The 26,254-nt window shown below is 31.3% G+C and overlaps 2 protein-coding genes across 7 annotated transcripts in view; one reads left to right on the plus strand and one right to left on the minus strand.

The window, feature by feature from the left end:
• The window catches only part of LOC127724169 (uncharacterized), a 483,200-nt gene that overhangs the window by 287,520 nt on the left and 169,426 nt on the right, over positions 1-26,254 (minus strand). The gene's annotated exons all lie outside the window — the stretch shown is intronic.
• Positions 1-26,254, plus strand: part of LOC127724159 (dynein axonemal heavy chain 1-like) — a 103,430-nt gene that overhangs the window by 5,967 nt on the left and 71,209 nt on the right. For all 6 annotated transcript variants that reach the window (XM_052231034.1, XM_052231031.1, XM_052231035.1 and 3 more), the window contains 25 exons: positions 102-385; positions 865-1,026; positions 1,323-1,575; positions 2,159-2,316; positions 3,097-3,311; positions 3,681-3,848; positions 4,269-4,399; positions 4,591-4,741; positions 5,523-5,716; positions 7,066-7,291; positions 7,929-8,048; positions 9,403-9,485; positions 9,743-9,884; positions 10,031-10,186; positions 14,940-15,138; positions 16,343-16,455; positions 17,645-17,785; positions 18,398-18,610; positions 19,225-19,389; positions 20,103-20,330; positions 21,100-21,279; positions 22,212-22,627; positions 23,407-23,497; positions 24,431-24,528; positions 25,154-25,259. In XM_052231034.1, coding sequence (XP_052086994.1) covers positions 102-385; positions 865-1,026; positions 1,323-1,575; positions 2,159-2,316; positions 3,097-3,311; positions 3,681-3,848; positions 4,269-4,399; positions 4,591-4,741; positions 5,523-5,716; positions 7,066-7,291; positions 7,929-8,048; positions 9,403-9,485; positions 9,743-9,884; positions 10,031-10,186; positions 14,940-15,138; positions 16,343-16,455; positions 17,645-17,785; positions 18,398-18,610; positions 19,225-19,389; positions 20,103-20,330; positions 21,100-21,279; positions 22,212-22,627; positions 23,407-23,497; positions 24,431-24,528; positions 25,154-25,259 — 4,393 coding nt within the window. The remainder of the gene's footprint in view (positions 1-101; positions 386-864; positions 1,027-1,322; positions 1,576-2,158; positions 2,317-3,096; positions 3,312-3,680; positions 3,849-4,268; positions 4,400-4,590; positions 4,742-5,522; positions 5,717-7,065; positions 7,292-7,928; positions 8,049-9,402; positions 9,486-9,742; positions 9,885-10,030; positions 10,187-14,939; positions 15,139-16,342; positions 16,456-17,644; positions 17,786-18,397; positions 18,611-19,224; positions 19,390-20,102; positions 20,331-21,099; positions 21,280-22,211; positions 22,628-23,406; positions 23,498-24,430; positions 24,529-25,153; positions 25,260-26,254) is intronic.

Here is a 26,254-nt window from a genome sequence, read left to right on the forward strand (position 1 = left end):
AAGCTAAGAGTTTGTTTTTATTCATTGAATATCAGCCATTATCTTTACTTAATGCTTTCTCTATTATATTGAATTTTAAACAATTATGTATCTCTTTATAGGAGGAGAAGATTATATTCCACACTTGAATTGAAAAATCTCTTGAAAGATCAGGGAATCCAAACTGATCAGTTGATGCCAAAACAGACGAGTATGCCAGTCCAAATCAACATGGATCCAAACGATCCTGCCCCATTCCCTGCATATCTGCCGTTACATTTATTTGACAATGAGGAACATGATTGCCGTCTGCCAATAGAGTGGCTTAAGATGGGACAGGATAATGGAACCAAAAAACCAGTTCCTGCTCTTGCACTGTTACCCAGTAAAGATACTGACAAAGAATGTAAATATTCGTTACATCTGTGTAAAAATATATGAATAAGTATACATGTTGTTATAAGTTTTTGTGACAAAAATATTTTCCCAGCTCTGGTGACAAAAAAACAGATTTTTATATATTGTATTTAAAATGATCAAGATGTAAGCATTAAATCAAGTAATTGAGTATTCTGCTCACAATTTTCATGATACTTTCTTTGGGATTTCTACATAAGGATTTGCTAGTTGTTATAAATCAAAGTTGTTATAAATCAAAAGAAAGGCTAATTGAAATTTGTTTAAATCAAGAGTTTAAATTTTTTTTACCTAAAGTTGTTGGGTTTTTTAAATTTTATTTAGTAAATAGAAAAACATTTAGTTTGGTACAGTTTTCTGAATTTCATTTGTGTCTTTATTGGTATTAATCAAAAAGTTAAGAGGTAGAAAGGTCAGATTCAGATCAGAATGTAACTTTAGACACTTTGTATTTGTTTTAATTTACAGTGGATCCAACTGACCCAAAGATCAAATATGAATGGACAGATGTAGGTATCCTAGATTATGACCCTAAACAGCAGTTATTTTTTGTTCAGAAGTGTAATTCCTCAGGCAGGATTGTAGATGAATCTGGTAAAGCTGTAGTAAATGGAGGAATCCAATCAGATGGTTAGTTATTGAATTATATTAAGGCAAACATAATGGATTGTAGATAGCAAGATTATAATCTATTCAAACTTTTAATAATTTAGATAATGATTTTTGAAATTCAAAATAAGATCATTTTCATTAATAGTGTGTATTTTATCATTTTAAAGATTAATATATTTTTACTTAACTGAAAATACCAGTGTGTACATAAATTTCTTGGTAGTAATCACTAAATCCACGAAAAAATTAGTACCGATGATCAATAGTACTTTCACATTAAATCAGTTATCAAATAGTGAAATTTCTTTTTATAGGCTCTAGAATGGACTTAAAGAACCAGTATTGGATACACAGAGTAAGATTAATGTTAAAAGCTGAAGATCCCAGAATCTTTGCCCAGAGAGTAGCCGAGGCATTCAGATTACGTAAAGAGACAGAAGCACTTCTCAGATATAACCTATATGTTGACTGTATGCCTATGGATGGTGTCGGAGAATTAGATCAAGCTTCACTCAGACGGATGGTAGAATGTGCTAAAAATAGTCCTGGAATAGGAAGAGACAAAAAGTAAGAGTTTTATCAGTTTTTGAAAAAGATGGTGCACTACAAAGAAAAAAATTTGGATGTATTCTGACAGAAATAAAATATAAACCTGTAAAAGGGAATTTGAATTCAGAAATGATTGCCATGTTTTTATAATTGCAAAAAAACCTGTGAAAAGGCAATTATTGCACACAACAAATATCATTCAATGTAGGTTAGTAATGCTCAATGACATCATAGTGTTATGTTTTATTTATTAATCTCACATTTAGGATGTTCTTCAGGTATAAAAAAAATGTTTCACGCATAAGTTTTTGCTTTAAAAATTGAACAGAAAATCTTCGTTATATTTAATATTTTGATTTGAAGTCATGGAACAAGTTATTTGGAATTAAAATTTGATAGTCAAATTGATGTTATTGTAAATATGTTTCTAGAATAGCTGGCTATAGTGTTGTTGTGTTGCTGTCTGATTGGCATTTAACTCTTATTTTCTATTACTCATTGTAAACTCCTAACGTTGCCATTGACTTACAAGTCATGAAATAATTTTAAATAATGAACACAGAACTGAATATTAACAATTTCCATTTTTATTATTTTACAGTTTGGAAGATTATATTCAAGTTTTGGAGAAGGAAGTGAACATTGATTTTTGTTGGTCTATGAACAGAATTATATTTGACAAAACAGTAGATGAAGATCCTGTCACATTTGCCTTTGTGACAAAACCTGAAAAGAAGGAAGAAGTTGTACCTGTTAAAGGTTAATTTTTTTAAAATTTTGGTTTGGGGATTTCTAGATTCCCTATCCCCCCTCCCCCCCAAAAAACGAAAAAAAAATCATTGCTTTAATATGCTGAAGTTACTTATATGTAACAATTACACATTGATTAACCAATTTACAGTGTTCTTCACAGTATTTTCATGTAGGATCAGAAATGAAGATAGAACTATTTCCATACAATTTAAGTGCCAGTCTTTGTAAGGATCAGGCAATTTAAATAAAAACATGGTAAGAAAAAATCCACCAACCTTACCATGCTATTTTGAAGAAACCATCATCCTGAGCTAGAAATAGTATGTCTTTCATTTCTGTATGTCTGTTAATTCAAAATATCTCATGATAAGTTTTGGTTAGAATGATAGCAAATTACGGAGTTATCTCCCCTTAAATGTCAATTGATAGTGTATGTCTTTCATTTCTGTATGTCTGTTAATTCAAAAAGAAAGTTATTTTCTTGCATTACTACCTATTATGAACTGAAATCAATGTAAAGTTCAGTGGGTTTTTATTTGTCATGTTTTCACCACTGCCTGATTCTAAGGCAAACTGGTACTTGAACAACATGAAATGATACAAGAATAAAATTACAATAAAGAACTGTCATCAAAATATATTGTTTGAGTGTCGTTTAAAACAGATCCATACCTGAAACTCAAGTCAAAACTTAATGCAATCTCAATCAAAACTTGACATGAAATAAAATCTCCTTTCAAGAGAAAAAGAATCTCACCTGATTATCTATGATAACTTTTATTATAGGCTGTGTCCTTGATGTACCAGAATACCCCTATGATCAGAACTATGACCAGTTTGCCTTCCATTCTCTGTTGACACGTAAAGAGAGTATTGAAGCTACTGGAAAAGTCAGAACAGAATGTAACAAAGTCTGTGGAATGTCACTTTTTCACATCCCCACTACCAAACCAATGAGATTAGAAGAATTTGAACAGACGCAATCACAAGCTACCTCACAGGTGAGAATATTATATATCAGTTTATTTGTTATTCTTCCTAAATATGTATTGATGACTGAGTAGTGTAAGCAGTTCATCTACAATGATCAAAAGCCTGTCATCTCTGAGGTTATTAGTTAGAATCATCCTAGTTGAGAGGTGTGTTTGACTCCCATCTTAATTTACAAGGATTGCCAGTTTTCATACCTAAGGTCATGGTTCTCTCTGGACACTCTAGGAATAAAAACTGATTGTCATGATATAGCCATGGTTACTGAAAGTGGTGTTATACACAAACAAACAAAAACATAACTTACACTACCATTGGTTTTATGACAAATCCTTTAAATCTGAAAAAAAATTTTAGTGCCACGTTTATTTATATTTCAGGTATCCCTCTTCCTCAAAGACAGCTGGATCACAGTATTGAGAACTCATATCCGTACTTCACTTAGAGATGTTGGTAAAGGATGGTTCAACATACATGAGACAAATTGGGAGGTGTACCAAATCTCTAAACTTAAAGCATTTATGGAAATGGTTAAATTTATTATGCAGGTAAGATAATGCAATCTTTACACCATATATCAATTAGACTTTTTGACACACAGTTGTTGAATGTACCAGTAAGTATAGTTATGTTGAGTTGCTGTCTTATTAACAAATATCTGTTGTCTACTTTTATTCATATTAATGTTTATGATTAGTGGTTTATTTTTGTGAAGTTTAAATTTTGTTATTTCTAGTGCCAAACCTGTTGTTGAGATTCTATTTTTGTTCTTCCCAGTAAGATACCAAATTTATAAATTTGCATGTGAAAACTTTTCTCCATTTTGTTTGTCTCTGATTCTAATCTTCAAGGATCAAATTTATGTGCAGAACTATTTTTGGCAATTTTTACCCAAAGTGAAATTAGGAAAAATAAACCCCTTATGAAAGATTTCACTCTTCAGTAATTGAAAACATCTTGCATTATAGGATTCCATGAGATATTTGATTCAAGAATCATTACTGAGCTTCACACAGATGGTTATTGATGCTTGCCACTCAGCTCTCACTCTTGAGGAGGAATTTATTTGGGGAGGTGACTTCATCATGAGTCCTTTTAAGTAAGTAGAATATGTGTAGCCATTATAATATAGAACAGAGGCCATTCATTTGTTATAATGTAAATTGTTTGTGTTAACTCATTTATCTGAGAATTGGTCAATCCTACTTAATTTTAACAGTAGCTGTTTTAAAAGAATTATGGTTGGAAAAGTAGTACTATTTTCTTATTGTTTATGTTTTGTTCTTGCAGACCAAAGAGAAATGCCTTGTTCCTTGTTGATCTGATGTTAGATAACCAGGGTGCCCACTATAGTACCAATCTTAACAGCTTCGAGAGCATGTTGGTTGGTCTGTTTGATAAAGGGATACAATCAACACAGCATATCCCTCAGTTGGAAAAGGTAACATGTGGATTAAGTTCATTTGCAAAAAAAATATTGGTGCTGTTTGGTTATGACAAAATTAAAAGAAGAAATTATTTGGAAGGTTAAAATATGTATCTTTCAGTCATGTATAAAGTCATTTAGCAAAGATCATTACAAATAATATCAGGTGGACTGTTTGATAAAGGGGTACAATCAACACAGCATATCCCTCAGTAGGAAAAGGTAACATGTGCATTAATTTCTAGAATGAAATATTGATGCTATTTGGCAATGACAAAAGAAAAAAAAAAGAAATCTTTTGAAATAGGTCAAAATATGTATCCTTGAGTGACATATAAATTCATTAAGCAAAGTTCATTAGAAGTTGTATTAGTTGAACTGTTTGATAATGGGATACAATTAACAGCATATCCCTCAGCTGGAAAAGGGAACATGTGGATTAATGAAAAAATAAGGATATAGGTATGATATCCAATGAGACAACTATCCACCAGTTTCCAAATGATGTGGGCAAAGCAGTTATAGGTCACTGTTCAACCTTCAATAATGAGCAAAACTCATACTGTATAGTAAGCTATAAAAGACCCTGACATATTTGAAACATGTTGTTGTTTGGCTATGAATAAATTTTAAAAGATACTTTGGAAAGTCAAAATAAGTATCTTGAAATGTTTTCAGTCATTTAGCAAAGATCCCTCTGCATGGAGAGTTTATTAGGAGAAATATCAGCCGGTCTGAAAATTCATTCATTGACAATGTAGCATTTATTTGATAGAATTTTTTCATTGTTTTGTAGTACATTCTTGAAGACATCACCTGGTCAGGAACACCACTTCTGGAATCTGTAGGTGAACATGAGCCATTTGTGGAAGAATTAAGAGACAATATTTGTAACTCAATAAGAAAGGCTCTGATTCCAATGAAAGCATATGCCAAAGAGTATGAGAAACATTTAGAGCTGATGAATACAGATATCAACAAATATGTCGAGTAAGAAATCTGTTTGGTATTACTATTATTGTGGATTATTTTTATTATTCGTAGGGTACTATCTTTTGTGGGTAAAGGTTTAATACTGTGGATTCAATTATTTTTGTGGTTACCATTTTTTCGTGGTTTCAGGGAAATTTGTATTTTCATGTTTATTATGTTTCATAGTTTTACAAAAGTCTATACAAGCCTATAGAAAGTTTGTACTTTGTTGAACATTTAAATTTATGGTTCACCTGTACCCACAAAATCCACTGAAACTGGTATCCCATGAATAATAATAAATCCACAGTAACGAATTTTAGTACTACAAAAAGATAAAAGTTTTCTGTAAGCATGCATGCAGGATTTGTTAAATCTATCAAATCAAGTATCTACGAAAATCCAATTTTTTCTCTATCTAAGAAAATTTGGTTGGCACAACAACAAATCACTTAACAGTATTTAGAAATAAATGCATGTTTGTGCTATAACCATTTTGGGACACTAACAGAAAAGCAAGATGAACTACCATTGGAACAAATACAATAATGATTCTATAAATAAAAATTTGCCTGTATTTTTAATTTAAAATTAAGAGATCAAAACATTGAAAGGTACATGTTACAGATGTAGAACCTAGAAGAATTTTCATGACAACCACAGTGCTTTAATGGAAGTCTCCTCCTTAATGATGAATTTACAGGCTAAAACATCAGTTTCAATGCAGCCTTTTTGATTAATTGTGGAAAATCAAATCTTTGCTCAACCAGTTGATTCCATTTAGGTGCAAAAATACATAAATTGAAGTCTTAACTGACTGGTCTACCAATAAAATTGAGAATGGAAACAGGGAATTTGACAACAACCCGACCAAAGAGCAGAAACCACCCCAAGCCACCGATGGGTCTTCAACACAGAGAGAAAATCCTGCTTCAGCTGGCCCCTAAACAAAAATGTGAACTAGTTCAGAGAAAATGGACGTCACACTAAACTCCGAAATATATAAATAAACCAAAATTAATTTATAATGATTGATTGACAAAGATTCAAGCTTACATTTCAAATGATGAGTAGTAGTGAATGTTTTGTTGTATACAAATAAAAGTAGATGTGACAACAATTAGACAGTACCCCAACAATACTGATTTAACAAAATATATATTTAGTGTTCACTATAGTGTTTTCAACAAGAACTTCACCATATGACAAGCTCTTAATCCAGAGAAGATGTGAATGAATAACTGATATGTAGAAGACCCAAGATATAGGCCAAATAAAAAAAAATCAGTGTAGAAAATTTGACCCTGGGGTTACTTTTCAGATATACATTATTGAAATATACAGATATATGATTTATTACTTTACAGGGAATATGATGCTCAGGAACACACAGCACAGGAGGTCAAGGATGAAGTAGAACTGCATTTGAAAGAAAGAGAAATTTTAGAGAATGCTTTACCCACCAATGTAGTCATTGGGCCATTCTGGGTCAATACTGACCAGGTCAAACAGAAGCTCTGTAAGAAGAGGAAAGAACTCAGTCTGGCTGTATTGGAACTACTGGCCAAGAAATTGAGGAAACAGGCTGATGATGTAGGAATTTGCTTTTCACATTATTCTATATTTCCTCTTTAATTGTTATAGTGATCTCTAATTTTAGTGGTGTCTAGTGACTGTAAAGTGCTTTATTAATTGATTGATTTATGATTAAGGCCATGTCATTATATAGATAACACATAGCTGAGAGGGTGATAGAGCAGATTGTTACCCCGAGAAAACATTGTCAACTGAGGCGAAGCCACAGGCATATTTGATTCTGACTTCACATAGCAGTTTGCATTTTGTTCAGAAAAACTACATACATAACTTAAAACTAGAAAAGATGAGCACTATAAAGGAAAATGGATTTGAAAGCCACAACATTTTAATGAATTGCCAAATACTGTTTCAGTTTAATGATTATACATGAATTTATTTGTTATACATGTGGTTAATGTTTATATACGTGTTTAATGGTAAACATGTGTTTAAGGGTTATACATGTGTTTAATAATTTGTAAGTGCTGTATCCATTTAATGGTTATACATGTGTTTAATGATTATACATGTGTTCAATGGTTTCACACATGTTTAATGGTTGTACATGCTCTAATGGTTATACATGTGTTTAATGATTTTGTAAGTGCTGAATCAATTTAATGGTTATACATGTGTTTAATATATTTTGAAGGCATGTGAATCATTTAAAGATATAAGCAGGAAGTTGTATGACAAATGTAATTGTATTGAAGAACTGTCAGACATGAGAGAATGGATGAAAGGAATTCCAGAGAAAATCAAGGAACATCAGGTAGGAATAGTTGAATAATGTGATCAAACATTTACATTTAAGTAATAATAGAACAGTCAAACCTGTATCAAGCAGTCACTCTTGGGATGTATCAAAAGTGACCTTTTAAACGAAGTTAAAAAAAATCCCATTCCAACATTGCCTGTGCCAAGATCGGGGCAAATTGTTTCAGTGTTTTCAGTTGGTAGAGTTATTGCACTTGATAGCGGTAAAATAAAAAATCTGGGAATCCGGTACTTGAAATTTGAAGAAAATTCAAAATATGTTAATATTCATGTAGAAATAAGTTCAATGAAAACTGAAAGGAGTGGAACACAGGGAATTCATGAGTTCACTCTCTATAGCATGATTTTGGTTGCAAGTGGGTTTCAACTTTTAGTTTGACTTTATTACTGATAACAAATATTTTTCTTCATAATTATTTTTGTAGTTTAAAACATTAAAATGACGATTTCGTGCGGAAATTAGGTGACCACTGAAACGAGTTAAATTATATAGAGAAAACATTTCTGAGAGTCTAAAAGTGACTGTTAGAGGCAGGTGACCGCTGAAATGAGGTGACCGTTAAGGCAGGTTTGACTGTACTGTAGTTACTTCTACTATTCAAATTTGGATAAAATCACATCAAAACGGTGTTTTTGAGGTTGGTTTTGTTTTATTTTGTATATAAATATTATAGTAAGTTTTTTAGTAACAAACATTTTTTGATCCAAGCAATTCAAAATGACAGGCCTTAGTTATGACATGTCAACTATGGATTGGTGGCAACTTTTAGCCAATGAAAAAAAAAGTTACATAAAAATTGCATTAGAATAAAAAATCCACTACAATGTAGGAAAAGAAAATCAAAATATACTGAGTAAAAAAAGTTGAGTTCGGCTTTGAGTGTTCCTCATGAAGGTAAATCTAAAAAAGATTCTGATGCATGAAATATATTACGTGTTGTTTTCATTTTTTTTGGAACATATTTTTTAAATTTATAAACTTTGAAATAAAAATATACAAAATTGTGAATTTTTTTTTTTTTTTTGTCAATTAAGAATTGCTTTTCTTTGTCACAATAATTTATTTATTGCTATATGTTAGATGTTATAATTAATTTTGAATTATTATAAGAAATATTTGTTGCTAAACTTTTTTTACTCAGTATAGTAGAGATCCCTTTATTGCAAAATGAAAGTATCTTAATTTTGAGGAAATAAAATTAGTACCCTGTTCATTTCATATTTGACTGAAAGAAAGCACATTGATGATAATTTACCCAATTTTTGCGAATGTTTTCATAGACTATTTTTTGGAAAAATGACAAAATTTGAACGACTATGAAATTATAAAAGAAATTTTGTATTTTTAGGAACAAATTGACAAAGCTATGGAGGATTATGAACTGATAGAAGAATTTTACTACAATCTGTCACAAGATGATTTCAATGCAAAGTAAGTTAATGATTCCAGTACATGTGCATTGATAATATCGATGAAAGGAGTAGGAACAGGAGGGCTAATATTTGGCCAAAAAAATTGGACTTGCTATTATAATTAATAACAAAAACTACTAGATGTAAAAAAAATAATGAAAATATTGGGGTTTTTTTGGTGCAAATATTTTTATAAAGTGCATGGTTTCTTTTGAATATCATAAATTTATTTATTATTATTTTTTTCAAATATTAAGAATTATTTCAATCATTTAGATGGACTGCTATTGCATGGCCCCATAAAATAGAGAGACAAATGGAGGCAACATATACACAGTTAGAAGAGGATGAAGAGAGGTTCCGTAAACTACAGACATCTGACCAGGCCAACTTCAATGACCGTTTGGACACCTTACAAGTAAGTGTCCATGTCTGTTGTATCTATTTTTTGTTAATTGTGTATCCAAATTGAAATAAATAATTTGTTAATACAAAAAGCTCAATATTAAATAAAATAAGAATTAAATGTAAGATAAACAAATTTAATTTTTTTTCCATTTTTAGATGGTAGTAGCTGGTATGGCTGCCCACACAGACATCAGCAGAGCACAAGAAATAGCAAACGAGGTTAGAAGGATCAACAAACAACTGAAGGAGGCACAAGGTTTGGCCCAGACATACAACAACAGAGAAAGGCTGTTTGGTCATCCAGTTACAAATGTAAGTAGGGCAACAGTAAAGTAATATTGTCATTTGTTTTCTGGTCTTCTGTTTACTGGTATCTTATGAACAATGGAGTAAAGGTTGTCAGTCACTGCTCAGTGAAGAATGATAGACAAAGGTTATTTGCAAGATGCATAATATGAGCATCTGTTGAACCAAATATAAATGCTGATTGATTGTTTTCACATTTCTTTTTTTTTACTGATGCCAGTTAAAATATTAAAAAGTGCCTGTTTTCAGTATTATATATGTCAACATATATAAACCAATGATAGGTTTTTTTCAAACTCTGTGAATAACAACAATGTCTTTGAAAAACTCCGAATAACAATAATGTTTTTGGAAAACTCTTAGATCTCTTAATAACAAAAATGTCTTTGAAAAACACTATGAATAACAAAAATGTCTGAAAAACTCTCTGAATAACAACAATGTCTTTGAATACTCATTCAAGTCTAGATATTTTTCCTTGTCAGCTTTCATAAAGGCAAAGTACTTACTATAAATAGTTAAACCCATTTCTTCCCTTTTCCCTTACTTTATAAATAGTTAAACCCATTTCTTCCCTTTTCCCTTACTTTATAAATAGTTAAACCCATTTCTTCCCTTTTCCCTTACTTTAAAAAGATTTTATTCTATGGACTCCCTACATATATTATGCCTTTAATATAACCAATTTTCCTTCCTAATCTAACCGTGTGGGAAGTTTTGTCTTTTTCAGATTTTTCCTCGCCACATCCTTAATATGTTTCCTTGATTTATTTCTGCTGTAAAAACAGACCAGGAAAGACTAGCGCTATAGTTTAGTGCATATGATTATTGTGCTGTGAGAATGATAAAATAAAATGTTTCTGTATTTGACTATAATCTTAATATATCATGTTGTTTAGTTACTGAGCTTTCAAGTTAAGTCAGCGATTTGTAAAAAGTTAAAAATTTCTTATTATTTTATAAAAAAAAAAATATTTTAAGTGCTTGACTGTAATTTTATTTGAATTTTATTGATGAAGAAAATAAAATTATTGAAAGAGTTCTACTGAGATTTTTTGGATATTTCTTTTTAAACGTTTATACTACATCAAAGAAATTTATAAGACAAAAAAATTGAATATGATACTTATTCTATGTTTATAACATGAACAACAAGATTTATAAAAGGTTCAGTCTAATCCCGAAGGCATTCAGTCATATTTACAGCACAACAATTTTTCCTTTAGCTTTTACCTGTTTATAAACACAGCTTTCCGTATCAGATTTATTTCTTAGCTTTTTCTTAATACTCTTATCAATAGCTTTCTTTATTCATAATGCACTCGTTTTCCTGTTAATTTATATATTCTTAACTGTGACAGTTATCTTTCAAACTTATTTAGATAGCATAGCTTTTCTGTAACAAGCAAAAATACATGTAGTTTTTCCTTGACCTTTTAGTCCTTGAAGATGAGTAAAATATGAGACAGCTACACAACAAAAAAAAGACATCAAGAGATGTTTTTATGAAAGTTCATTTAATTATAGATACCTTGTATCTTTAGAGGAAGGTGGAAAATATCTTTTGTAGTGAACCATTTAAACGTCTATTACTTTATTATTCTTATTCAGTTTAACTACTAGAGATTTTTAATATGGACTTGTACGAGGACCAATATTTCTCTAAGTAAATGTAATAATAGACTTCTTTCACTTAATTCAGTGTTGTATTTTAAATAGATGTGTTATACTTTTGTTTTAAGTTGTATACAAATAGCTTTGTTATTAGCTCACCTGGCCCAAAAGGTCCAAATGAGCTTTTCTCATCACTTGACGTCCATCGTCCGTCATCGTTGTCCGTTAACTTTTACAAAAATCTTCTCCGAAACTACTGTGCCAAATAAAACCAAACTTGGCCTAAATCATCCTTAGGGTATCTAGTTTAAAAAATGTATCCGATGACCCCGCCCATCAGCCAAGATGGCCGCCATGGCTAAAAATAGAACATGGGGGATAAAATGCAACTTTTGGCTTATATCTCTGAAACTGAAGCATTCAGAGCAAATCTGACAGGGTAAAAATGTTCATCAGGTCAAGATATATTTACCCTAAAATTTTCAGACGCATCAGACAACCTGTTGTTAGGTTGCTGTCCCTGAATTGGTAATTTTAAGGAAATTTTGCAGTTTTTGGTTATTATCTTGAATATTATAATAGATAGAGATAAACTGTAAATAGCAAAATTGTTCAGCAAAGTCAGATCTACAAATAAGTCAAACATGACCAAAATTGTCAATTGCCCCCCTTAAAGAGTTATTGCCCTTTAAAGTCAATTTTTCACAATTTTTCGTAAATTTTTGTAATCTTTTACAAAAATCTTCTCTAAAACTACTGGGCCAAATTAAACCAAACTTGGCCTAAATCATCCTTAGGGTATCTAGTTTAAGAAATGTATCCAATGACCCCGCCCATCAACCAAGATGCCATGGCTAAAAAAAGAACATGGGGTAAAATGCTGTTTTTGGCTTATATCTCTGAAACTAAAGCATTAAGAGCAAACCTGAGGGAAGTAAAAATGTTCATCAGGTCAAGATCTATTTGCCCTGAAATTTTCAGACGCATCAGACAACCCGTTGTTGGGTTGCTGCCCCTGAATTGATAATTTTAAGGAAATTTTGCAGTTTTTGGTTCTTATCTTGAATATTATAATAGATAGGGATAAACTGTAAACAGCAAAATCATTCAGCAAAGTAAGATCTACAAATAAGTCAAACATGACCAAAATTGTCAATTGACCCCTTAAAGAGTCATTGCCCTTTAAAGTCAATTTTTACCAATTTTTACGTAAATTTTGTAATCTTTTACAAAAATCTTCTCCTCTGAAACTACTGGGCCAAATTAAACAAAAAATGGCTTAAAACATCATCTGGTTTAAAAAATGTATACGATAGCCCATCAACCAACCTGGCCGACATGGCTAAAAATAGAACATAGGGTAAAATGCAAGTTTTGTCTATTATTTTGTGAACCATTATGAATAGAGAAAATTTGAACGGAGCAAAAATGTTCAAAATGATGAGCTTTACCAATTGTCCATATACGTCAAAACTGTCAGACAAATTCTTATAGGATTTATTGCCCATGAATGACAAATTATACCTTTTTTTTTCATTTTTGCCTATTATTATGAAAACTATGATATTTAGAGAGAAACATTTTTTTTTTCCATTATGCCTTATATGATTTAAAATATAATAGACAAATACACACTTTAAATCACAAAAATAATCAGCAAGGCAACATCTATTAAAAAGTCAAATTTTGCTGATATAATAAGTAGACTGTCACTCTTCATAGGAGTGATTGCTCTTAAATAAGGATTTTTTTTACCCTCTTTTGTGTTTTGAGCAAAAACTAAAGAAGATAGAGAGAAACTAAACAGACTAAAAGATCAGTAATACAAGATCACCAAAACTGAGATTTTTGTCATGAAGTCTATTCTCGTCTACAATGTTGGAGAGTGTCCTTTGTTAGATATGCACATAGACCAAGGTGAGCGACACAGGCTCTTTATAGCCTCTAGTTTTATTATGACGACAATTTTTTTCAATAGGAAAGTTGCCGTCTGTTGCATTATTCGTATTGTGTGTTTAAGTGAATGTCTATGTGTATATTTTGTAAATATGGGGAACATAATTCACTTACAGCTCTTTTCATAATGCTAGCAAGACAAAGTTTTTTTTGGCTTGCTTGCTTTGTTTGTATCAATGTTTGCTCAAGCATTGTAATTAAGATTGACATATGAAAACAACATAAAAAGGCGGATTTAAACTTGTATACATTATATTTAAATTTGATTGGACATTATCAAATAATCAAATTTACCTATACACAGGTTGAACTCCGCCTACTTGTATTGTTTGCAGCTGTCAATCTTAATTACAATGCTTGAGCAAACATTTATACAAACAAAGCAAGCAAGTCAAACAAACCTTTGTCTTGCTAGCCTTATTAAAAGAGCTGTAATATTTATTTACCATAGACATCCACTGGTTATATATGCATGCATTTTATTTAATATATGTAAAGTAGAAAAAGAGATATTATTTATTTATTTTTATGTTAAACTATGATTATTATTTATTTATTTCACTGTTAGGCCTTAATAATACAGAAAATCCATTTGAGTACTCTTGTTACACATTAGTAGTACAAACTTCACTACCTAATGTTTAAAAAGCGAAAGGTTAAATTCATGAATTGAACTGATCTGTTACAAGAATTAGTCAACAGTTGTTTGAGTTTAGGTAAAATGTAATACAATTGCTTATTTACCTTTTTGCTGGAGATTTTGAAAAATTGATAACTTTTTTTCCCATTTTTTGATGGGAAGGAATTTTTTTGAGTTATGGAACATTGGTCATCATCGCAGATGAAAAAGATATTTCAATCAAATGACAAACGGTTTAACCAAATTAACCTCCTTTGCTGAAGATCTTGAAAGAGAGGTAACTTTATTTCCATTTTAATATGTTAAGGAACTTTGATTTATAGGAATGGGGAGTATCTCTTCATCAATGCAAATAAAAAAGATATTTCAGTTCATATGCAAAACTAAATTAAACTCATTAGTTGGGGATCTTTAAACATGGATAACTTAAATTCTGAATTATTAATGCCTGTTATATTTATTTTTCATAGATGTGAATGTATAGAATGTATATTTGTTGTTAGCTTCAAGTGCATGTGACCTGAGTTAGTTATGTGTTTGTTATTATAGTATGACAAATTAGGCAAGCTTGTTAAGGATTTTGAACCGTTCCGTAACTTGTGGTTGACTGTTTCTGATTGGTTACGATGGCACGAGAGCTGGATGAATGACCCACTGGAGGCCATCAATGCAGAAGAAGTCGAGAAAAATGTCAACGATTCTTACAAAACAATGCACAAATCTAATAAGGTGTTTGCAGAAATGCCAGGTTTGTTGAAATATTTAATAAGGGTTTGCATAATTAGGAATCCTTCATTATGATTGATTTTATGCTCTTCTGGAAATGATTTTTGTTGCAGGTTATTTTTGATAGACCATGTTCAAAAAACTTATTTTTACAAAATGAACAATGTAATGATCTGATTTCAATTGTCAACATTCAAAACATGTAAGCATCAGGTACAAACTACCATTGTTTAAATAATGAAATATTCAAACATTTATAAGAATAAAACAAATTTTTATTCATGAGTGAATTGGTACAGTTTAAACATAAACAAAAACTCCTCCCAAAAATGAGTTGAATCCTGAAGTTGTTTTGAGTGGTACAAAATTTAATTGAAATGTGATTGTTTCAGTTACTCATCTCATTCAGCAGTAATGAGAATTATGAAATGTACTTACAGTTTACTAAACAGAACACAAGAAAAATACACTTTCCCTGTTGCAATTTTCCTTTAATTACTTTGAAAATGATACTCAAGTATAAGGGGGGAAGTGATGAACTTGTGTAAGTATATATTACAGGAGATGTTAGGTTCAGTATATTCAGAAATTATTGGGATGTTTTTATTATTGCAAAAAAAATGTGATGGGATATGTTTAGCAAAAATAAAAACTTGTATTTAAAATTTCAAAATCATTATTTCTAAGTAACATTTCTTAAAATTGCAATATTTAATCTTGCATGGTGCACATTGCTTGACAATTGCAAAAATACATGCACACAAAAGTTTATTAATTTATAGTGTACAAGAATCAATGAGACTGCAATTAAAGTTCAAATTAAATATTTTCAAAGAGATTGAAATTGACCACAGGGGTTTTTACATATAGTTGATTATCATTAGTGCTTTGATCAAAATATGAAGATATACTGTGCATGTGGATTCATTAGAACTTGTTGGGTACCAGTTTTCATGGATAGAGGCAAACCATAATGTCAAACGTTCAAGGAAGTTTAAACCTCCTATAGGCTTGTATGGAAACTTTTGCAAAACCATAAAATCAATGATACACAAAAAAACAATTTTTCTTCTATCCATGTAAATTAGTAGCCACGAAAATAAATTAGTCCTCAGTATCGTTTAAAAAATATTAGTTTTGAAATGGTTTGAATAGCTGATGCTAAATGTCTGTGATAATGCTTAATATATTCTGTACAGTTTTACCATGTAAATTATTGTCATTAGGTGTACAACAAGTAGCTGCTGAGATAAAGGCCAACATTGAGGATTTCAAACCATTTATTCCACTGATCCAAGGTCTACGTAATCCTGGTATGAGGAACAGACATTGGGAACAGGTAAACATGTACCAGGGCCTTTTTTTCACAAAAAAAATTACGATCAATATTGATCGTAGGTTAAACTGAAATGTTCATAACTTACACAAGTATTTTTTCTCTCAAGATTTTTTGTGAAATTGATTTCAGGATCTTATGTAGATTCATTGCTTCTTCTCATTATTATTTCTAAAGAGATTTTTTTTATGCATTGTATTGTGCTGGAAAAAGTTGCACATTGCCAAAAAAAGGTCTGAACTTCTCCATAGCACACTTTCTAGGTGAGTCCATGCTATTTAAGATTTTATGCATTGTATTGTGCTGGAAAAAGTTGCACATTGCCAAAAAAAGGTCTGAACTTCTCCATAGCACACTTTCTAGATGAGTCCATGCTATCTGGGATTTTATGCATTGTATTGTGCTGGAAAAAGTTGCATATTGCCAAAAAAAGGTCTGAACTTCTCCATAGCACACTTTCTAGATGAGTCCATGCTATTTAAGATTTTATGCATTGTATTGTGCTGGAAAAAGTTGCACATTGCCAAAAAAAGGTCTGAACTTCTCCATAGCACACTTTCTAGATGAGTCCATGCTATCTGGGATTTTATGCATTGTATTGTGCTGGAAAAAGTTGCACATTGCCAAAAAAAGGTCTGAACTTCTGCATAGCACACTTTCTAGATGAGTCCATGCTATCTGGGATTTTATGCATTGTATTGTGCTGGAAAAAGTTGCACATTGCCAAAAAAAGGTCTGAACTTCTCCATAGCACACTTTCTAGATGAGTCCATGCTATTTGGGATAAAGTGTTTGAATACACTGAACAATTGATGACTAATTAATGTCATAATGCCAGAAGTCGAGACAAATGCACAAGGAACATTCTTTTCAAAATGTCAGCAAAAGTTTTCTATTCTATACTTAGGAAGTATGTCTTCTTTAACAGACTAGTTTTATTCATAAAGATGGAATTAAATAAGGGAGGGGTGTTAGAAATTTTTACAACAGGAAATTCAGCTAAAAAAGAAATTAATCTGACAAAAAAGGTATGTACAATACAAAAATTCTTCTAACTGAGACATTGCACTTTATAAAGCTCGAGCGAATGGATTGATTGAAAGTAATAAAAAAACCTAAATTTTCATGAAAAGCAACAATAGAATTTTTTTCATAATCAATATCATGCTAACATATATTTAAATATTTGCAGTTGTCAGCTGACATTGGCATGGCAGTTCGTCCAAAGAAGAATCTGACATTCTCCAAGTGTTTAGAGATGGGACTTGATAAACATATGGCTACAATCACCAAAGTAGCTGAAGTAGCTGGAAAAGAATATTCAATTGAACAGGTAACATCAACAATGACAATTTTCCTTACTGTGGATTTAATTATTTTCGTGGATTGAGAAAATTTGTATGCTTGATTTCTTGGTTTTGCAAAAGTCTTGATACCAGTCTGTAAAAATATGTACATCTTTGAACATTTAAATTCATGGTTCATCTTTAACACGAAAACCATGAAAATTGGTTTACCACGAATAATAATGAATCCACAGTAACAAGATAATATTGTCCTAAATTTTGGGCATTAGAAATTGGTGTGATAAAATATCTTTACAATTGGCAAAGTATTGAAAGTAACCAAAAATATGTTCAATTGAACAATTTAATTATAATATCAAAGGTTAATAATGAGGGTGCTATCAAAGTTATTATGGTAAAATGACATATCAATTTTTTTGTCTGTGAATTTTTCCTTTTTTTCTTACATTTATTACAGTAAATTGATTGCTTGTCATGATTCCTGGATAATGTAAATTACATTAATGATGAATTTTAATGAATCTGAGACAATTGATAATTTAATTTGATAATTGGCAGTTGTAAAATGCACTGTTTCTTAAAGACTGTTTTATTGTCAGATCTTATATTTACAATTGTCTTATTTTTTGTATTGACAGGCCTTAGATAAGATGGAGAAGGAATGGGATCCAGTTTATTTTGAGATTAAAGACTATAAGAATACAGGAACATACATCCTGAAGGCATCTGAAGAAACATCACAGTTGTTGGACGATCATATCGTCATGACTCAGAGTATGTCCTTCTCACCATACAAGAAGCCATTTGAGGATCGTATTAGCAATTGGGAAAATAAGCTCAAAACAACACAGGTTTGTACAAATAATGATTGAATGATTGATTGTTGGTGCTTTAACGCCACTTTTAAGCACACATTTGGGCTATTTCATGGCGGCCAGTTTTTATTGGTGGAGGAAGCCGGAGTGCCCGGAGAAATCCACCAACCTTGGATAGGAAAACTGACAATCCTAGTCTATTAAGATTGGAGTTGAGTGCACCCACACGGGCGGGGTTCGAACTCACAACCTCAGTGTTGACTGGCTAGTGATTACAGTAGTAAAACTACTTAGACCACTTGGCCACAGAGGCCCCCGTACAAATAATGAATTAAAGACAGAAGAAATTTGTTTTTCTAATATTTTTTTTATCAATCATTTTAGCGATGTTTTCCGTTGTATCTTTTAAAGCATTCTGGGTAGTATCAAAGCATGCATCAGATAATACAAGTCTAAAAATTGATGCATTCATCAAAGTGAGACTATTTTCAGTTGATAAAGGAATAAATTAATTAATTATAACTATGCTGTAGATTCTAAAACAGCAAGTTAATTGATTTTGTGATTTTATTATTGAAAAAAATATTTTTATTTCATAGTAAAAAAGTCGTATTTTTCATTTTTATGAAAAATTATATTTATGATTTCAGGATGTATTAGATGAATGGTTAGCTTGTCAAAGATCCTGGCTGTACTTGGAACCTATTTTTAGCTCTGATGACATTCAGAGACAGCTTCCTGTAGAGAGTAAGAGGTACCAAACCATGGACAGAATCTGGAGAAAAATCATGAAGACGGCCAGAGACAATCCACAGGTAAGACTATATCTTGATGGAAATACTCAGGTCAAAATGGGACTGACAAAATTTGCTTAAATGGACATTTTAACCAAAAAAAAGTGTGTGAAGCAGTCAGATACATTCTTTATGCATTTAAGAGAAGAATTCAATAGCAAAAAATTACAGAAAATTTTCCTCAGAGTTGTCTGAAATTGCTGATTTTAACACCTCAAACAAAATGCAACACTCTACTAAATAAACTAAGACAGGTGACACGCATTTGCCGTGAACAGTCTTCTCAAAATTCTTTATAGTAATATAGTTTATTTTGATAGGATTTTATTAATTCGTTTACTCAGCCTTTCACTCATGAACTTCATTGGACCATTCTACACCTACTTTTATACTAAATTACTAAATTACTATATTTCTGCCTAATTTTTATAACAGATGCTGATTTTCATATCATACCACATCTCCTTATTTTTATATAGATTTCAAGTGTAAATTCCAAAGTACTTTTATTGATATGACACACACACTTTCACACACACATATACACATGCACACAAAACTAACATTTAAGTATCGATTTGCTATGATATAGATTGGCACCAATAGATTTATAGATGTCTTAAATGATATACAATGGCAAGATTTTGAAATCAATGTTCTGTCATTTCAGATTATTTTTATTGTGTCCAGATATTCTTTTCTTTGATTGAAATCAATTATTTGTAATTTTTCAGGTCATTTCACTTTGTCCAGATAATCGTCTCTTAGACAATCTCCGTGAAAGCAACAAACTGTTGGAACAGGTACAGAAAGGTCTGAGTGAGTACCTAGAGACAAAGAGAAATGCCTTCCCCAGATTCTACTTCCTGTCTGACGATGAATTGTTGGAAATTCTCTCCCAGACAAAAGACCCTAAAGCTGTACAACCTCATCTCAAGAAATGTTTCGAGAACATTGCTAGTGTGAGTAAAACACATGTATTTATATAGTTGATATAGTTGAGCATTTGATTTTGTCAGGTTCACTCCACAAATTTAACTAAGACAGCTGACATGCATTTATGATGGAAGATATATTTTTCAAAATTCTTTATAGTTAAAAAGTTTATGTAAAAGGAGATCTCAGCCTGTCACTCACAAACTTTATTTGACTGCTCATTGGACCTTTACACACCTACTTTTTTTTATTAAAATAAACACTGTATTTCTTCTCAATTTATACAACTGAACTTTTTTCATATATCAACAGATATTTGTTTGTCATACACAGAGATTACCCAGATCTCTTCTTTTGATCATTCTATTGTATGAGGGTGTGGATAGGGGTTTGCAGAATAGAGAATAATGGACCAAAAATATAAAGAATAGAGAAAAATGGACCAAAAAAATAAGCAATAGAGAATAATGAGAGGCTAAAATATGAAGAATAGAGAATAATGGGCAAAAAGTATACAGAATAGAGAAAAATGGCATAAAAAATTAAAGAATACAGAAATAAAGATCCCCTCATCCAGACCCTCATCCAGACCCTCTTGTATATTATACTATTGATTCATGACTTCATTAAAAAAAATCTTCAAATTTTACTCAAGATTTTGACAGATTCAATTGAGTTATGATGAATTTTACTTGTACCAAAGTAGAGTTATGGCCCTTGTTTAACTAAAAAAATTGTGTTTGTGTTAAAAATTGTATCAATGATCAGCTGACTGTAATTTTAATTTGATTTCAGCTGAAATTTGAAGATGATTTGAAGATAACAAAGATGTTCTCAGGAGAAGGAGAAGAAGTAGAATTCATTAGGACAATGTACCCCACTGGTAATGTTGAAGAATGGATGCTGGAAATTGAAAATTGTATGAAGGAGAGTATGAGACTCATTATCAAAGCTGCTCTTGCAGATTATAAAGTTGTAAGTTTCAGCTATGTTAACAAATATAGTGTATAAACAGCCTTACTCAGTGTTAACAAATATAGTGTATAAACAGCCTTACTATGTTTACAAATGTTGTTCATAAATAGCCTTACTCAGTGTTAACAAACATAGTGTATAAACAGCCTTACTCAGTGTTAACAAATATAGTGTATGAACAGCCTTACTCAGTGTTAACAAATGTTGTGTATAAACATCCTTACTCACTGTTAACAAATGTTGTTACATCTTTTTATGGTATTTGACACAATTTACCATGTTTATCGTATTGTGGATTATTTTAATTTTGTGGATACCAATTTTCATGGATTGAGGAAAAATTGTATTTCTGTGGATATTTGATTTTGTGATTTTGCTGAAGTCTGCATACAAGCCTATAAAAAATTTGTACTTCTTTGAATATTTATATTCGTGGTTCACTTATACCCATGAAATCCACGAAAATTGGTATCCCATGAACAATAATGAATCCACTGTAGTGTAAACAGTCTTAATCAGTGTATGCAAATGTTGTTGCAGCTTTTTATGGTAGTTGACAATTTACCATGTTTATCATAGTTATTCAAAAAGAAGATATCTGTTCAAATTAAAATTTTCTAAATGTTTGATAGGTTTCCTCCCTACAGTTAGTAATAATATTAAGAATGATAATAATTCTTATTTTAGAGAGGATAACATAGTTAGCTATAAAACTAATCTTTCCTAAGGCCCTCATAACTCAGTTGATTGCAGTTAGCTGTGATAGCAATACTGGTCAATTATATGATGCTTTTAGAAATAAGAGAACTTAATGGGTTGTATATATATTATTAATTTATAGATGTAATAAATAAAGAATAACTGCATTGATATGTGTAAAATTTTCTCAAGATTTTGTTGATGCAAAATTGTAGTTTAATATTTATTTTTAGAAACCCAGAGTAGATTGGGTACTGGACTGGCCAGGACAAGTTGTCATCTGTGGTTGCCAGACATACTGGACAGAAGAAGTGTCCCAAGCCTTGGCCGAGGGAAATTTGAAGGAAAGGTTTGATGTGCTTCTCTCACAATTAGATGATTTACGAAATTTAGTGAGAACCAATATATCTAGGATTGGACGTATGACCATGTCTGCTTTGATTGTAGTAGAAGTGCATGCTAGGGACGTTGTGATTAAGATGTTAGAGGAAGGGGTGGCCAATCAAAATGACTTTGAGTGGGTCAGCCAGATCAGATATTATTGGCATGATGATAACATGTGGTTACAAGCTGTGAATGCTGAATTTGCTTATGGCTATGAATATCTTGGTAATACATTACGTCTCGTCATTACTCCATTAACTGACAGGTGAGTACATTACTGATTTATTTATTAAATGAGATGTTGGGTTGATGCCTGTCAGACATCTTTTATATTTTTTGGGTAACATTGCAGAAAAAGAACAAGAATAACTAAAATACTTATAGTAAAAGATTAATTTGTAAGATTTTTTTTTTCATTTATACATTCAAACAGATATCCAATCTAGCGTTTAGATTCTCTTGTGCAGTCTCAACACTCCAATTTCAAATCCCATGACTTTACTTGACTGACCATAATTTTTGCCCAATTGACCGTATGACTTTCAAAAAATTTGGTCATGGTTTGTTATGTCTGACACATATTTTCTTTTGTGATACTAAAAAGATTTAGGAAAACAATTCATTCCCATAAGTGAATGACAAACTGGCAAATGGTGTACTTATCATATTAACATTTGCCAACACAGTTATTTTTGTAACAGACTTTCTGGCAGGTCGATGAAGATGACAGATGAAAGATGAACAATATTTTTTATAGACCTTTTTACCCTGTATAACAGGAAATTTTCACTGTTTTATAAATGCATTGCACAAGGCCATGAAATATGAATAATAAACACAGCAAAGATTTAAGTGTTCCGTGTAAATACCAAACAGTAAACAAAACCTGACGTGAAAATAACTTTTATATAAAAGAGTTTGAATATGGGGGGGGGGGGGGGTCTTCTTTTCTTCATTATTTTTTTAGACCATTTTCCTTTATTCTTTATTTTGGCTATCATTCTCTATTCTTTGTATTTCAATACCCCATAACTGATGTTGTAGATGTTACCTGACATTGACTGGAGCTCTCCATCTTAAGTTTGGTGGTGCTCCTGCAGGACCAGCTGGCACAGGAAAAACAGAAACCACAAAGGTAAACAAAATTTTTATCCATATTGATGGAGTCAAAAGGGAGATTTAGGTATGCTTTTTCTGGCTGTGGCATAAACAATTTGCTAAAGTTGTGATTAGGTCAGTTTAAGGGGAACCACTTATGGTATATCAATGATATTTGGTATGCAGTTGTATAAGCATTGGCACATCTCATTTCCATGGAGATTATTTGGCCCTGCCCCGTCAGTCATGGTCTATAAACTTTGAAACTTTTGCTTATATTACATTACACAGTTTTTGATTAGGCCATTTTAAGGGAAACCATGTATGATTAGTCAATGATGATATTTGGTATGCAGTTGTATAAGCTTTGGCATATCTGATTTCAATGGAGATTATTAGGCCTTTCCCTTTCAGTCATAGTTTATTGATTTTGAAACCTTTGCATGGTTTACATGTTAAAGTATTGCTATTTTAATCTCAACATTTGCATATTACATTTTTACTATCAAAATTATATACAGGCAAGACATATCTCTGTATCAAAAGTTTATTTAATTTTGAGGATCAAATATTGTAAACTGCAGACAATTAAGGGATTGGGGTTATTGGTCTATCTGATGTTTTGATTAGTCAAGATAAGAAATTAATTACAAAAATGAGTGAAAGCAAAGGATTAAGTGAAGGTATTTATAATTTGAACGTGTTTATGTGAGTATGTATCAATGGAACAACAACCATCGATTACAAATAACTACAAAAACATGCTAAAAAATACATCAATTTGTTATACATTTTGTACACAAATGCTGCAAATGAAAGATAGTTCTTTCTAATTAGAACCATAGAAACCATTGAAATATTATATTTATTGATTTTTTATTGTTTTCTAAATGAAAATGCATAGAATATTAGAAAAAAAATACAAACAAACTAATTCAAAATGGATGAAGTAAGCTTTCTGTCTTTTTAGGATCTTGCCAAGGCTATGGCCAACCAGTGTGTGGTATTTAACTGTTCTGACCAGCTGGATTACATGGCTATGGGTAAATTCTTCAAAGGATTAGCAAGGTAAACATTTTTTTATTTCTAGAACAGATTTGGGGGTAACATGTTTTATTTTGTTGGATATAGGAATCCTGCATTCGAATCGAGAATTTTTCAAAAATCATGAAGCGGCAATGAGGAATTTTACTGAAAACTGATGGTGACCTAAACTTCTCCTTGAAGCTTCTTTAGACCAAAGTCAGGATACCTAGGGTGATAATATGGTTCACTTTGCCTGGTGTGGTGAATTCCGACTTTTACAACATTCTGTCTAGGACAAAGAAGGATAATTTTCAGTGACATCTATAAATAACTACCATTTTTTCTAGCGGTCTTAAAGTATTGAGCCTAAGAAAAGGTCTCATAGTTACACTATAAAACACATTTTTTTACCAATTTTGTTGTTACCGGTCTGTTCTAATCAAATTTTATTTAGGGTTATATAAAGTTATGTTATATGCTAAGTCTGTGTCAACCATTTTTGTTTTTTAAATTATATGCTTTTATGTAACACAGATCATTTCAATTCTGTTTCACTTGAATGTTTAAAGAAGCATTGGTTAAACTGACTATTACAAACACTTTTATGATTTAAAAATGATCTCCCTTAACCTAGCTAGATGTAACCCTAATCTGACTGTTATTTCAGTGCTGGAGCATGGGCTTGTTTTGATGAGTTCAATCGTATAGACATTGAAGTATTATCTGTTGTGGCACAACAGATTACAACTATACAGAAAGCCCAGGCACAAAGGGTAGGAGGATTTGTGTGATTTGCTATCGCTTTTAGTGTGCCTGTAAATCTCCTTCATTTTCACGTCTCTTTCTTTCTGTAGAATGTAGCTTTCTAACACCACACAATATTGTAGCTTTCTTACACCACAGAATATTGTAGTTTTCTAACACCACAGAATATTGTAGCTTTCTAACACCACAGAATATTGTAGCTTTTTAACACCACAAAAATATTACAGTATTTTACCAAAAAAATGTATCGTTATTTTATTAAATTTTTGACACAGTAAATCTGATGATAACAATGAAAATAAAAGAAAATATTTGAACTTGCAATCACATGCATTTCAAGTTTAGATAAAAAAAGATTGTTGTGATTGTACTTCAGTGTATATAATGGTTGCATGATATAGAAATCCAAGCTGTCTTCCTCATGACATTTTATAATCTAAATGTTAGCAATAGCTACACAATTTTTTCCTGATCATTTTGACTTTTTACTATGGTATTTAATTGTTAACCAATATTTTTATTGATATTCTTGTTGACAGACCATTCAGAATTATTTTTCAAGCAATGGGACCCTAAACAGACAAATACTTTTTCTTAGTCTTAATTCTTCTTAATACACTCAATTAAATGTACCACCATTTCAAAGATTATTTTGGAACAGCTTTTAATACTTATAATCCACCTGCACTAATATTATATTTATTACACAAGCACTGGATCCTGGGCATGCTTTGACGAGTTTAATCGTATAAATGTAGAAGTATTATCAGTAGTTGCTATGCAAATCATGGTCATTCATCATGCTATGTGTGAAAAGGTATTAATACATGAACACTGGACCTCAGGATAGAATCACATAACAAGGTTTCAAAAATTTAATTCTATTTACAGATGTTTGCTGATCTAGCTTTTGACTTAGTGTCAGATATTCGAAATCCTCTGGTTTTATCCATGTAGTGCCATTAAGGAAATTTTTGCGTAAACCACTACTTTTCTTTTCATA

This window comes from Mytilus californianus, unplaced genomic scaffold (assembly GCF_021869535.1).
Source record: "Mytilus californianus isolate M0D057914Y unplaced genomic scaffold, xbMytCali1.0.p SCAF_14, whole genome shotgun sequence".
Lineage (NCBI taxonomy): Eukaryota > Metazoa > Mollusca > Bivalvia > Mytilida > Mytilidae > Mytilus > Mytilus californianus.